The sequence below is a fragment of the Muscardinus avellanarius genome (genome assembly GCF_963383645.1).
Source record: "Muscardinus avellanarius genome assembly, chromosome: 14".
In the NCBI taxonomy this organism is placed as follows: domain Eukaryota; kingdom Metazoa; phylum Chordata; class Mammalia; order Rodentia; family Gliridae; genus Muscardinus; species Muscardinus avellanarius.
In genome coordinates, this window is record NC_137800.1 from 62,607,561 (window position 1) to 62,623,695 (window position 16,135).

Below are 16,135 nucleotides of genomic sequence, written 5' to 3' on the forward strand. Positions count from 1 at the left end.
TTCATTCAGAAGTGTGGTGTTCAGTCTCCACATGTTTATGTTGTTTCTCTGGGTCTTCTTATAGTTGATTTCTAGTTTCATTCCATTATGGTCTGAAATGACACAGGGAAGTATGTCACATTATTTTAAATTAGCTAGTGTTCATTTTGTGTCCCTGGATGTGATCTATTTTGGAGAAGGTTCCGTGAGCAGCTGAGAAAAATGTAAACTCCGCTGTAGTTGGGTGAAATATTCTATATGTGTCCAAAATGTCCATTTGGTAAATGGTGTTCTTTAGTTCTGAGGCACCTTTATTGACCCTTTGTCTGGAAAATCGGTCTAGTGTTGTGAGAGGTGTGTTGAGTCTCCCAGTATTATTGTATTGGGATTTATGTGTGACTTCATGTCACAAAGAGTTTGATTTATGAAAGTAGCTGCACCTATGTTTGGGGCATAGATGTTGATTATTGTTATTTCCTCTTGCTGAATTATTCCTTTTACCAGTATAATATGACCTTCTTTGTCTCTTCTAAGTTTGGGTTTGAAGTCTAACTTGTCTGGTATCATAGTTGCTACTCCTGCTTGTCTTCAACTTCCATTAGCATGGATTACCTTGCTCCAGCCCTTAACTTGAGTTTGTTCCTATCTTTACTTGTAAGGTGTGTTTCTTGTAAGCAGAAGATGGATAGATTCTGGTTTTTAATCCATTTTGCCACTTTATGTCTTTTATTGGGGAGTTGAGGCTGTTTACATTCAGTGTGATAATAGAGAAATAATTTTTAATTCCTAACATGTTAATATTTTATTTCTGTTTGAGATACTGTTTATTCTTCTTTGCTTAGCTTTCTGCTGGAGGGGAAATCTTGTTTCTTTGGTTCTGGCGTGTATTACCTATTTCTTCTTTGCAGTTAATCTCCTTGAGTATTTTCTCTAGTGCTGGTTTTGAAGACATAAATTCCTTCAGTTTCTGTTTGTCATGGAAGCTTCTTATTTCCCCATCTAATTTGATAGATAGTTTTGCTGGGTAGGAAATTTTTGGCTGGAAGTTGTTTTCTTTCAGAGTTTGGAATATGTTACTCCAAGCACTTCTGGCTTTCGTGACTTGGTTTGGGAAGTCTGGAGTGATTCTAATTCATTTGCCTCTGAATGTCACTTGGTCTTTTATTTATTTATTTATTTATTTTTGTTGCCTTTAAGATTCTCTGCTTGGCTTCCACATTAGTCATCTTGACAATTATGTGGCATGCGGATCCACTTCTCTGATCCTCTCTAAAGGGAGTTCTATAAGTTTCCTGGATCTGTGTATCGACCTCTTGCTCTAAGTTTGGAAAATTTTCTGCTATTACTTCTTTGAAGAGATTATTGATCCCTTTGTTTTCACCTTCTTTTCCCTCCTCTATTCCAATTGTTCTTAGGTTAGCTCTTTTAAAATGGGCTCATATTTCTTCAATGTCAGATTCCTGCTGTCAGATTTTTTTTTCTAAATTAGAAACTATGCGTTCATTTTTAGAGTGATCATCTTCTAGGAGCGAGAGTCTATTCTTCATGTGGTCTAATCTGTTGTTTATACTTTGAATTGAGGCCTTTCCTTTATTGATTGAATCCTTTATCTCTTTTAGACTCTCTCTGAATTATTTTTGAAAGTCCTCTATTATTTCTACAGCTATTTTCCTGATTTGATCTTCTAAAGATCTCTGAATTTCTGTGTTATCAGGTTCTGATGTTGTGGGGTTGTGGGCATTCATTGCTCCATTGTTATTCTTCTTTCCCATGATTTCAGAAGTTTGTGCCTTCTCTGGGTTCTTCCCTGAGTCACTATGACTTCACTTAAGGTGCTCTAGATCTCGAGTCTGTGGTATCTCAGTCACCACTACTCCTTTACTGGGTTGTATCGCAAAGTCTCAGATGCAGGGAGTCAATCAAGACTGCTTGAGACCGTGGGGGGTGCCAGGTTGGGCGTTCTACTGCAGGGAGTTGTGACTATGGTGTGATATCTCTGCCACCACCACTCCCCCCTGGTTTGGACTGCAAAAATCTGCTACCCAGGGAAACTATCTGTGTAAGTCTCTGGGAGTGCAGTACTTGGATTTCTCCTCTAGGGGCCGCAATTTGACTCACGGTTGTTGAGTGCACTGATGGAGCTGTAGTGGACTCATTGAATTTGCTGCTCCCACCGATTGCAATATGGTACCACTGCCATGCCCTAGGCCGTGAGGCTGGCCTATTTCTTCTCTGGTTTTGAGCTCTGCTCTGAGTCCCTGCAGGGTGTGCTAGCCCAGACCCGGGAGCTTTAGACACTCCTTGCACCAAAAAAACTGCTGAATAACACCCCGTTTTTCTGCAGCTGCTCGCCTCAGCTCTCTGTCTGCCCCTCCTCTTTGGAGCCTGGTGGGTTGTTGCGTGCGCTGGTCTGGAGCCATCCAGTGAACTCGCCGCTGCTGCCAGCAGTATGGCGCTGCTGCCTCAGGCGTGAGGCTGGTGTATCTCCTCTCTGGTTCTGAGATTCGTTCTGAGTTCCCCTCCTCTCTGGGGCCTGGTGCTGCAAGGGAAGATGGCGCCCACGCAGCTCTGCGCCACGGCTCTGGCTGCAGTACTGCGGGCTGGTTTCTTTCTGGTGTCTGGTTGTTTTCCCAGTTCTATTTTTCTCTGCCCCTTGTATTTACAGTTTTTATTTCTCTGCTGATATTGTTTTCTGGCTATGAAAGGCTCTGATTTTGTGGTAATAGAGATTGATTGTCAGCAGGATTCGTAAATGCTGCTTTTCTCCATTGCCATCTTCCTGGAAGTCAATGTTAAGGTATTTGAAATGAAAAGAGAGAATTAATAATAACAAAGTGTAAAGGAACAGATTCCCAATGTGACAAATTATAAAATTTGGAGAAAAATGGAGAAAGAAGACAATCGGCACTACTGAGCCAAAATGAATGAGAGCTCAGAAGAGAAATACTATGAGTGAGTGTACGCCTAATAATAAATGTTATAGTCTTCATATAGGACAGTATGTAAGTCATTTTTCTGTTATAATACCAAAATTTCTGAGGTGCTGGGAATAGTGGTGCACACTTGTAATCCCAGCATTCAGGAGGCAGAGATCAGAGGATCATGGTCCTCAGCTACTTATCAAGGCCTTTCACTACTCACTGAGAACCTATTTCAAAAAATAAAGAGACTAAAAAAAATAGGACTGGGGGTGTAACTCAAAGGTAGAATAATCCTGGATTCCTTCCCCAGTACCACAAAAAAAATTCTGAGGTAATCAACTGAAAAAGAGGCATGATTATTTTGGGTCATATTTTTGAACATTTCAGCCCAAGTTCAATTGGTTCTGTTGCTTTGGGGTCTGCAGCAAGGTACATCATGGCAAGAATTTGTAACAGATAATTTGCTTATCTCATGGCAGCCAAGATGCAAAAATGGAAAAGAGAGGTGAGGGGTCTAGTATCTCCTTTAATATCATACTTTCACAGGACTGGAAGACTTTCAACTAGGTGCCACTTCTTAAAGGTTCCACTACCTCCCTATAGCACCAAAGACTGGGGACCAAAACCTTACCACTTGGTTCTTTGGAGGAGACTTACCAAAACCATAGCAGACAGGAGATATTGGCCTTGACTAAGCTTACGACTTATTGATGCATCCAATGAATGTTTATATAAGCAAGCACTGATATAGGGTGGCAAATTTTTCAGATGTTTCTAAAAAATTAATCCTACCTTCCAAAAGTTTGTTGAATGGTATGTTACCATCCTCAAAATCATAAAACTAAGAAACACATAATTTTCTGTAAGTGAAGATGAGATCCAGAAACTAGTCATGTCTAAAAAGGCTTTCTTATCCACTCATGACATATGCATTAACACTGCCATATTAACCGTGGTGTGAGAGATCTATAACCATCACCGTGGCATACAGGCATGAGCTACTGTTGCCAAGGCAATGTTCCTTCCATGGGGAAGAAACAGATGTTCAAGAAGAAAGAGATGTTCAAAGCATCAAGCATCCCCAAGGCTTGGTAAGAGGTTGTAAAGAGCACTTGTATGGAGGAGGGCATTGTAGAGTTAGGAACCCTAAGGGGGTATCTAGTTCATATCTGCAATGAAGGGATTCCTTATGTAATAACACTCCAGAGAAATGGTCATCGAGCTCTGCTTTGTATCTCATGAGATAGCCCATTTTATTTTGGAAGGTTATCATGTTAGAGTCAGAGGAATGATTCTGTACCTCAGTTTAGTCTAGTTCTACCTTCCAGAACCACCTAAGTTTGATTCCTTTTTCTGTCATAGGCATTTAATTACCTGAGGACAATAAATTGTGTCCTCATGTCTTTCAGTGATTTTCTACGAGGTTTTCATTTCCAGATCCTAGAATAACATAATTACATTTATACTTTGCTTCCCTCTCTACAACCAATTTTAAAGGACCAATTGATCAAACTGAATATCACAATTAAATGCATGATGACCAAACCAACCAATGTACATATGTTAATAAAACAGAAATGTAAGAATAATGGCTTTAAGTTAAATATGAATGTACATATTTAATAGACACATTAACATATTAAATAGACCAAAAAAAGAAGTCATGCATTTGATATAGCCTGAGCCCCTGTTTTGGCTGAATCTAGGTTTTACTTTTTTTTTTAACTATAAAACCTAAGAAATCTCTAAGATACAACATTAGATGAAAAAAGGTAGATACAAAAAATATGTATTAAGAAAACATCTTACCGGCGTGGTGGCAAATGCTTGTAATCCCCGCGCTTGGGAGGTAGAGACAGGAGGATCGGGCAGGTTCGAAGCCAGACGTGCTGGCTTTCGAGACCCTATTTCAAAATATGAAATAGGGCTTTTCCCCTCCGCTGGCTCCTGCCGCCTTCGCTGCCGCCACCGCCACCATCTCCTCCTCCTCCGACCCACGGAAGTCATGTTACCCAACACCGGGAAGCTAGCAGGATGTACAGTTTTTATCACTGGTACTAGCCGAGGCATCGGCAAAGCTATTGCGTTGAAAGCGGCAAAAGATGGAGCAAACATTGTCATTGCTGCAAAGACCACCCAGTCACACCCCAAACCTCCAAGGCACCATCTTATACTGCTGCTGCAGAAATGGAAGCAGATGCAGGAAAGGCCTTGCTGTGCGTTGTTGATGTAGGAGACAAACAGCAGATCAGCAGCGCAGTGGAGAAAGCCGTTGAGAAATTTGGAGGAATTGACATTTTGGTGAATAATGCCAGTGCTATTAGCCTGACCAACACATTGGAAATACCTACAAAGAGAGTGGACTTGATGATGAGCGTGAACACCAGAGGCACCTACCTTACATCTAAAGCATGTATTCCTTTTTTGAAAAAGAGTAAAGTCGCCCACATCCTCAATCTCAGCCCACCACTGAACCTAAATCCAGTCTGGTTCAAACAGCACTGTGCATATACAATTGCTAAGTATGGGATGTCTATGTGTGTGCTTGGAATGGCGGAGGAATTTAAAGGTGAAATTGCAGTCAATGCCTTATGGCCTAGAACAGCTATCCACACCGCCGCCATGGATATGCTGGGAGGCTCTGGTGTTGAAAGCCAGTGTAGGAAAGTCGATATTATTGCAGATGCTGCCTATTCCATTTTCAAAAAGCCAAAAACATTTACTGGCAATTTTATTATTGATGAAAATATCTTAAAAGAAGAAGGAATGAAAATTTTTGATGTGTATGCAATTAAACCAGGCCATCCTTTATTACCAGATTTCTTCTTGGATGAACACCCAGATGAATTAAGCAAGCAACTGGAATCATCTGGTGCTGTTCCAGAATTCAAAGAAGAAAAGGCACAGCCATGGTCAAAACCGCGTTCTGGAGCTGTGGAGGAAACGTTTAGAATTGTTAAGGACTCTCTGAGTGATGATGTCGTGAAAGCCACGCAAGCAGTCTACCAGTTTGAACTCTCAGGTGAAGATGGTGGTACGTGGTTTCTTGATCTGAAAAGCAAGGGCGGGAATGTCGGACATGGAGAGCCCTCTGATCGGGCAGATGTGGTGATGAGTATGTCTACTGAGGATTTTGTCAAAATGTTTTCAGGAAAACTAAAACCAACAAAGGCATTCATGTCAGGAAAATTGAAGATTAAAGGAAACATGGCTCTAGCAATGAAATTGGAGAAGCTAATGAATCAGATGAATTCTAGACAGTGAAGGAAAAAAACAAAAATGACGACTGCTGTGCTTCAAAAGTAAAAAAAAGATCAACAGTTAAATCCAATGTTTGCTGTCTTTCCTGTTGTATTATGAGGATATGCATGTTTATTCTGGAAAAAAAATAGAATTTCTCTAAGACTTGAATTCTTATCATTGAAATAGCTAGCCAATTAAGTGGGATCTAAGGCATTGTATTTTTTATATTTTGTGAGTTTTGATTTCTGAGATCTACATCTCATTCACTATCTTCTTTGGGGAAAAGTATATATTATGATCAGGGTCAAGCATTAAAATTAGCCCTGTATAGACCTTCTCTTGTAAAATAAAGCTAGTTTGTTTTTAAACTTTTAGTTTGGGATTGTACACTAATGAAAACCTTAATATTTTGGATTTTTATATACTTAAAGACATCTACATGCTTTTCATATAAACTATAATAGTTAACTATGTAATATGTATTACTTATGAAAACTAAATGAAATGAAAATATTTTTTCATTTTGTTAACCAGTTTTCCAAATATAGTTACCTATAGAGAAATGTTAATGTAATTCAACTGATTACAGCATAGATCCTAGCATTTGTAGAGAACCATTTTTTTCTTTCTCTTGATTTGCCTATTCTGAGTATTTCCTATAAATAAATGGGATAAATGTGAAAAAAATATGAAATAGGTCTGGGAGTGTAGCCCAGAGATAGAAGGGCTTCCAGGAACCCCAGTACCATCAAACAAACAAATAAACAACAACAAAAAAATCTTGTGTTTTTAAAAGGAAAAAGGAAGAGTATATTTCTTATGCCTATAATATTACTGATATACTAGGCTTCTAGTAACATCTGTTGCTGTAGAGGAGGGAAATGAGGTAGATTAGGCCATAAGTGTATAACTTTTTACTACATATATAACTTTTTAAAATACATATATAACTTTTTTTTGCATACATAACATTTTACTACATATATAATTTTTCAATTTTTGAATCTTTAACTGTGTGAGTGTAATGTCATAAATATAAGAATATTTTATATTATTCTTTTATACTAATACCATATTCTTATTTTGATACTGTTGAATATTTATTATTCAATAAAAGTACAAAAATTAGAGTCCCACAAATGCCAGAATAAAACATGTCTGAGGCATTTTCTCTGGTCATCAGTATTAATTAAGCAAAATGGAAAATGAAATAATCCAAGAGTTGAATTCAGTACTCAAGTTCAAGCCTGAAAAATCACATCTCAGCCGGGCATGGTGGTGCACGCTTGTAATCCCCGTGTTTGGGAAGTAGAGACAGGAGGATTTCACAGGTTTGAAGCCAGCCTCACTGGCTTAAGAGACCCTGTTTCCAAATTAAAATATAAAAAATAAGTGTCTGGGAGTGTATCCCGGAGGTAGAAGAGTTTCCAGGAACCCCAGTACCACCAAAAAAGAGAAAAAAAAATCACATCTCTACATTAAATATCATTATCTTTAAATTTTTATGCCTATACATATTTCAACCAGAATTAAATGTATATGTAATTCCTGGCTGAAGGTTTTGAGAAAATTTAAAACTGACAACATTGCTCATTTTAGCAATGTTGGTAACTAATATGTTCAATGGTCTGATATGACTAATAATCAGAAATACCTTTTTTAAGGCATGGCAAATTAACCTTCAGATTGTAGTGTTTGTTTCATGAATAGGTATGAAAAATTTTTTTTCTTAAATTGTTGAGGCTCAGAATGTGACTGAAAGAATATAAAATGTTTTAGGAAGTCACAAATCAATGGAAGTCACACCTCAGTTGTCCCTGAGAAGCCCAGTCATGCCGGGAATTTTTATCTGGTAAAATCTAATGACAGATTCAGAAGCCAATCTCTCAACTAAATGTATTGCACATCAGTTGTATCAAAAAGATGTGTATGTTAAATATATATGTTAGATAGTTTACATGCTATGTTTCACATAGAAGTTAATGGGTACCTATAGTTGGTGATAAGTATTATTTCAAAACCACAGGTCCAACAATCATCTTATTTACAATCACTTTGATACAAAAGTTTGTTAAATAACCAGTCAGACTGTACTCCTGCAAAAGTATTATACCAGCAGGATTCATGGACTGGAATCAGGATGAATCTTTCAGGAGGATCCCCTGGCTTACAACAGCTAATTCAATATAAAACCAAGTTGGCTACTTGAATCACCCAAATAAACTATCATCTTAAAACATACTCAAAGAAGTTAAAAGCTTGAATGTTGTGTTTGGTAGGTGAGTGATGGGTCCAGCCCATCAGTGGCGGGGCTGGTGAGATGATGAGTACCGACAGCCCCAAACAACACCACATGGAGCCAGGAGATATGTCAAGCAAGATCTCATTTATTTTCCTTCAGGTAACCCAGTTTAAAGCAAAAAAGGAAAGGGGGGGGGGTGTTCCGGTCAGGAAACTATTCTAACCTATCAAACTAAAGGTAGCAGGGGCAAGGAGACCCCCCTTGTATCCACTCGGTGCTATTTGTTGTAGGTCTACTCATCGGAAGTTCTGGCAGTTGTGCAGACCTGTGTTCACTACATGTAGCCCATTCATCGGAAGTTTTTTTTTTTTTTTTTTTTTTTGGTGGTATTGGGGTTCCTGGAAGCCCTTCTACCTCCGGGCTACACTCCAGACCTATTTTTTTTTATACTTTTTTATTTGGAAACAGGGTCTCATAAGCCAGAGCGCGAGGCTTGCTTCGACCTGCGCAATCCTCCTGTCTCTGCCTCCCAAGCGCGGGGATTACAAGCGTGCACCACCATGCCCGGCACATCAGAAGTTTTGACAGCATGTTTGCTACATGTAGCTTGTTCATCAGAATTTTTGATAGGTGGTTATGTGGATGCCAACACGCTTGGCACTACCTGTCATCAGGCGGTTGAGCAGACCCCAACATCTCCCCCTTTTTTAATGTATGAGGGCGAAATGCATGGTCCCTGTCTTAGGCTGTCTTTTTTTTGAGGAGCTTACCCGTCATTGGGTACTCATGCTTTGATAGCCGCTCATAAGCCACCCCAGCCCCTGTCTTAGGTTGTCCTCCTCTGAGGATCTTACCTGTCAGTGGGTACATGGGGAGCAGAGGAGGGATGTTCATGGTCAGAACGCCAGTCACACTAATTGGGCTCTCTCTTGGTAAGCTTTGATATTGGATCTCTACTTGATGTATTTTAACTGCCTACAAACTGAACTAATCTACTGAAGATACAGGGGCCCAGGGTACAAACAATTAGGAGAGATCTTGTCCATAGTGCGTTGTTTTGTAGATCTTGTCGGAATTTTTTAAGGTCTTCTTGGAGTTGTTTTATCTTGTCCTGAATTAAGCCCAACTTTATAAAAACAGCATCTTTCCTGTAAAAATAAGCAGATGCCTCCCTTTTTGGCTATTAATAAATCCAATCCCTGTCCTTTTTGTAATAGCACATGGGCCAGAGAATCTAATTGGGCTTGTAAGTCTAGGATGGTTTCTGAGACGGCCTTAATATCATTGATTACTTGGAGGGAGAGCTTTCTATGTAACTCAAAGTAACTCAGGGTATTGGGAAAGGATAATTTGTTTAGCGGGGGCAAAATTCTATAGGGACAGGATGACAAACATTAGGGTTATCATGACTGCCTTCTAAAGTAAGAAACAAAGAACTAATCTCAGGGATTTCCTCTTCCCTGGAATCATAATTATCAGTTATTGTAGGCAGGTGTTTGATATCTCTCGCTGGGATCCAAAGTGGTCTTTTATCATCATAGGAGAAGACACATCCAGAGCCTCTTCCTGCAGTTATGAGGGGATCTGGGCCCTTCCACATTCCCATCAGGGGATCACTCCATTTCACTTTGATGGAGGAAAAGGGAATCTCTGTGGTCCAATGCCTATGAAAAGGGGATAGCCAAGTATCTTTTGAAAAATTGAGAATATTTAGGGTTAATAATGCCTTTTTTAATTGGTCATGTGGGGGCAGTGATTCCCCCTTTTGTTTTTGTAATTGGCACTTGAGGGTATGGTTGTATCTTTCTACTAGTGCTTGTCCCCGAGGGTTATAAGGAATGCCCACGGTATGGGCAATTTTCCAGCGTTGCAAAAAAGCAATAAATTGTCGGCTGACAAAACATGGGCCATTATCAGTCTTAATTTGATGGGGTAGGCCTAAAATAGCAAAATATTGTAAGAAATGGCTTATGGCATGTTTGGTCTTTTCCCCCGTGTGGGCTGAAGCCCAGGCGGCTTTGGAATAAGTATCCAAAGAGACAAAGATATATTTGAGTTTTCCAAAAGGTTTAAAATAGGTAACATCTGTCTGCCACAGCTCATTAGGGCGTAGACCATGCAGATTAACTCCAGTCAGTTGAAGAGGGGGTATCTGTAGAAATGGTTGACAGGATATACAAGCGCAAACAATCCTTTTTAGCTCTCTGCTGGGGACTTGAGGAAATTTATGATGTAATCCTCTTCAATTAATATGAGTAAGCTGGTGAAAATTAGATGCTTCCCCAATAGACATGTCAGCGCCCGTGGAGGCTAGCTGTTCATCAAGGGCATTGCCCTGTGATAAAAATTTTGATGACCGCGGAGATGTTGAACATATATGGGGGATTTTCTTTGTTTAATCACTGAGCGAACCTGTATCATTAGGGGTGTAATAGGATTAGTATCTCACTTAATATGGGCCTCTATCAGAATAGGTAGCAAATTTACTACATATAAGCTATCAGAAAACATATTTATAAGCTCTATTAACTTTTGAAGAGCTAGGGCTACAGCAATAGGCTCATTAAATTGAGGGGAGCCCTTTATCGGTGAGGAGATTATAAGTGCTGGTAAGGGCTCCTGGCCTGTAACAAAGGAAGGGTAGACTACCACCGACTCCCCCGCATGGCCCCATCAGTAAAAACTGTAGCAAAGCTAGAATCGGGGGCGGATCGAAATATTTTCGGGGGCTTCTATTCTAGGCGCATATATGAACTCATCTATTTATAGGGGCCATAATGACAATCGAGATTTCCGAGGAAGCCTTCCAGGGCGATTATAATCCTACTATTATTTCTTTTTAACCAGGAGAAATTGGAGAGATGAAAAGGAACAATAATCTTATGAGGATCCAGCCCAAATAGACGGGTGAAAATGTCTCTCCCTTTGATGATGCAATCGGCAACTTGGTCAATGATTGCGTAGATTTTTGTACCCCTTTAATGGCTAGATGGATCCAATGAACAGGGTCCCGCTTCTGAGCAAGTAATGCTGATCATAGGATTTGCCCCACAAAGACAAATAAAACAAGGGGCAAGGTGGAGTCATAACATTTTACCTGAGCATTGTCTATTAAACTCTGTATTTTTAATAAAATATTCTTACAAATTGGGTGAAGAGAAATTTTTAGGTCAAGTTGGCCCCCTTTGGAAGGTCAAAGAGAGGAGAGAGCTCTTCTGTGGATATTGAAATCCTAGGCAGAAGCCAGTTTATCTCTCCCAACAATCTCTGTAACTGAGACAAAGTATACTCTTGTTATACATGGAGCTGGGGTTTAATAGGGGACACAGCGTCCCAGGTTAGGACAGAGCCCAGGATCTTAAAAGGGGGGATTTTTTTTTATCTTTTCCTGGACTAGAGTAAACCCAAATAACATTAATCTTTTTATACATTTATCAGCCAATTGAGATGATAATTGGGGATTTAGGCTGCCTAAAATGATATCATCCATATTCCCAGGTAAATTAAAAAGAGGGGACAACACCTTAGACATATAATATTGTCAAATAGAAGGACTACTGGCCATCCTTTGGGGCAACACCGTCCACTCGTATTGAAGATCGGGGGTCTGATAATTTAGAGAAGGAACAGAGAAGGCAAACCTTTTCATATCCTTGGGATGTAGGAGTATGGAAAAAAAACAATCCTTTATGTCAATTTTTATTATATGGTATGGCAGGGATCCATGGGAGTCCCCTCTGGGGGGTCCCGAGGAGAATTATCTGTTCGTTGATTTTTTGGAGGTCTTGCAAGAACCTCCAGGTACTGTTAGATTTTTGTATAACAAATACTGGAGAACTGCAGGGGCTGGTGGACGGCCGAGTGTGTTTAAGTTGTAACTGCTGATCCACCAGTTGGTGAAGCTGGTTAAGTTTGTGTAGAGGAAGAGGCCACTGCTCCACCCATATTGGGTCTTGGGATTTCCATTGGAGCTGAATTTGAAACTGCGGAGCACTGGCCTTTAGGATTGGGGGTGTACCTGGGAGAGCTGACCATGCTGAAGGAGGGGGCTAGGGTCTCCCTGCCTCATGCGCTCAAAGGGTATGTCATCTCTATAATTAGGGTGACAGATATTTTCTTGGTCAAATTGTTGATGGTATTCTTCCTCATCTAGGAGGTCATCATAAGAGGCATGATTATCTGTTGTAATAATGGCTTCTGCCTCCCCTAAAATGTCCTGTCCTAGGAGATTGGCGGTGAGCTCGGGCACTACCAGGGGCCGAACCTCCCCCTTCCCCCCACTTGGGTCCCTCCAGGGCAACCAAGAGGAGGTTTCCCATGAAGAGGATTGGCCTCCCATCCCAAGCAAGGGAGGTCCAGGCACAAGCTGCAATGAGTGGGGGATCTCTTCTTTCCTGATGACCGTCCTGTCAGCACCGGTATCAATAAGGCATTTAAAGGTCTTATCTCCGATGGTAACAGACATTTTGGGTCTTAGCTCAGTCACTACCGGCACCGTCCAATGGATCTTTGAGGGGGGGATCCCCTTTTTTAAGGGGCTGGGGGTAGCCCCTGTTGAAGTTTAAAGGCTCCCTCTTTTGGTTGTATTTAGAACAACGGTCTTGAGCCCAGTGAAACCCCTTGCGACACTTGGGGCGAGGGGTTCGGGGAATTCCTCGCTTTCCTTCTTTTCCCTACGGGGGCCGTTGTGAATTGGGCATTCCTTGCGGAAATGGCCCTCTTTACCACATTTAAAGCAGGTGGGCTGAGAGGCAATCCTCGTCTCCTGGACAGCTTGTATTAAAGCTTGTAGGCTTTCCTGTTGGCCCTCCCTCACTGCAGCAGTCATAACTTGCATCTGGTGGCTCATGGACCCCACATACTTAGATGCCACAATCCACCTTTCCAGCGGGTGAGATTTTTGGCCTGAGAAAGCCAACTTATGGTTGGCTGTCATGCCATCCCACACTAGCATCCTGACAAACATGTCCTTTAAGGGCCCAGCAGGGAACTTTTTCTTGAGGCTATTCTAAACCCTCTCAATAAAGGTTGGCAAGTCTTCGCTGGGCTTTTGGGTGATTCATGCTATTGAGGCCTCCGTGGGCCCGCCATCCAACTTCCTCCAGGCTGCTAGTGTGGCGGTCCTAACCTGGTCCTGGTATGGGGGGGCAGAGCTGCCTGCTGTTGCCTGGTGGCAAACTGGTCAGTTGTGCCAGTTAACATGCCATAGGTTAGAGGGATGGCCAGATTGGTAGTTTGGTTTTTTTTCTCCTTTACTTCTACACTCCTCCTGATAGTAAGCCATCCATTTCATGAATAGGGGCCCAGGGAGAACAGCCTTGGTGAGATCCTTCCAATCACGAGGGACAAGGGCAGGTGGGCCAGGCTCTCAATTAGAGTGTCAGCCCAGGGATAGTTGGGCCCATCTTCTACCACCACCTTCCTAAGCTCCTTAAGATCTTGGGGGATCCAGGGGTGCCAGATAGGGGGAAGGTTTCCCCCAGGGTTAATGGTCACAGGGAACAGTTGGGCTTGCTTCCCCTCATAGTTGACTCCCTGATATAGGGGAGGTGCTGAGGGAGTCACAGGGAGGGGGCAGAAAGGGCTATGGGAGGAGAAAGATGCCAGGGGATCCCTTTTTTGATGGGGGGCAGTCCCAAAGGGATCGAGAGAGGGATACAGGGGTGGAAAATCTTTGGGGGCTTCAGTAGGTCCTTCATCTAATTTTTCCGCGCTGTCAAAGTGACTGTCCATACCTGGTCTTTTGGTTCCCAAGTGATACCAGAATGTACGGCGGTTTCCTCCCGGGTTGACGTTGACAGTTCCTCTGGCTCCCACGTGGCCCGATGGTGTCGAAGCGGAGGATGCAGAGAAGGAATTGGCCAGGGAAAGGGGTTGTGGGAGCCCTTAGCGTCCCCAAAGGGATCGAAGGGATCGGGAGGTTTCTTAGGGTCTTTGGGACCGGAGGAGGGTGTATGCTCGGCGGCCCCTTTTTCCACTGGCTTGGCGCCATGGTCAGCGACGTTTTTCAGGGGTTGTGGGGAAAAACACTCTTAAGCGCGGAGATTGTGGGAAGAACCCCGAGAGGGCGAACCTCTCCTTTATCTGTTTGAACATGCTCGAGTAGTGTTTGTACCGGGTCCTATGTGTCCCATCTAAAAGGTTCTCCTCGGGGAGCCAGGGGGAGATTTTTAAAAGACAACCCCAAGCTTGTCTGGCCTGATCCTCAGAGAGATCAAGTCCACGACTCTTTAAGAGCAATCTCAAAGATTCAAAGTAGGATTGGGCTTGGAGCGGCACAGAGCGGTGCGCACCATCTTCTTTTGCAGCACCAGGCTCCAGGGAGGAGGGGGACCCAGAATGGAGCTCAGAGCCTCAAAGGAGATACGCCTGCCTCACACCGAGGACTTGGTAGCAGCGCCTTACTGCCGGCGGCAGCAGTGAGTTCACCGGACGGCTCTAGACCAACGCACTCAACAGCCAACCAGGCTACAGAGATGAGCGGCAGACAGCGAGCCGAGGTAAGCCACTGCGGAAAGGCCGGGAGGAATTCGGCAGATTATTCTGCGCAGGAAGAGTCGAAACCTCGCAGGGGCTGGGCTCAGCACATTCTGCAGGGACTCAGAGCGGAGCTCAAAACCAGAGAAGAAATACGCCAGCCGCATGGCCAAGGGTGTGACAGCGGCGCCATATTGCCACCAGTGGCAGCAGCAGCAAATTCACTGAGTCCACTACAGCTCCATCAGTGCACTCAACAACAGTGAGTCAAATTGTGGCCCCTAGAGAAGAAATCCCAGTACTGTACTCCCAGGGACTTGACCCAGTGGGGGAGTGATGGTGGCAGAGATATCACACCATAGAAGAACGCACAACCTGGCACCCCCCATGGTCTAAAGCAGCCTCGATTGACTCCCTGGGTCTGAGACTCTGCGATACAACCTAGTAAAGGAGTAGTGGGGACTGAGATACCACAGACTCGAGATCCAGAGCACCTTAAGTGAAGTTGTAGAGACCCAAGGGAAGAACCCAGAGAAGGCACAAACTTCCGAAATGATGGGAAAGAAGAATAACAATGGAGCAATGAATGCCCACAACCCCACAACATCAGAACCCGATAAAACAGAAAATCAGAGATTTCTAGAAGATCAAATCAGGAAAATAACTGTAGAAATAATAGGGGTGTTTCGAAAAGAATTCAGAAAGAGCCAAAAAGAGATAAAGGATGCAATTAATGAAGTAAAGGCCTCAATTCAAAGTACAAACTACCGATTAGACCACATGGAGAATAGAATCTCGCTCTTAGAAGATGATCACTCCAAAAATGAGCACATAGTTACTAATTTAGAAAAAAAAATTCAACAGCAGGAATCTGACATTGAAGAAATATGGGCCCATTTTAAGAGAGCTAACCTAAGAACAATTGGAATAGAGGAGAGAAAAGAAGGTGAAACCAAAGGGATCAAGAATCTCTTCAAGGAAGTAATAGCAGAAAACTTTCCAAACATAGAGCAAGAGGTCGATACACAGGTCCAGGAAACTTATAGAACTCCCTTTAGACAGGATCAGAGAAGAGGATCCCCATGCCACATAATTGTCAAAATGACCGATGTGGAAGCCAAGCAGAGAATCTTAAAGGCAACAAAAACAAAGGGCCAAGTGACATTCAGAGGCAAACCAATTAGAATCACTCCAGACTTTCCAAACCAAGTCATGAAAGCCAGAAGGGCTTGGAGTAACATATTCCAAACTCTGAAAGAAAACAACTTCCAGC

General features: G+C 42.3%; 1 protein-coding gene across 1 annotated transcript; it reads left to right on the forward strand.

The window, feature by feature from the left end:
* Positions 1-4,905: 4,905 nt before the first annotated feature.
* Positions 4,906-6,164, forward strand: LOC308273174 (hydroxysteroid dehydrogenase-like protein 2; the record flags this gene model as incomplete). Its single annotated transcript, XM_080710266.1, is given in 3 exon segments — positions 4,906-5,052; positions 5,054-5,068; positions 5,070-6,164. Coding segments are annotated over 3 exon segments (1,257 nt in total).
* Between the last annotated feature and the right edge of the window lie 9,971 nt (positions 6,165-16,135).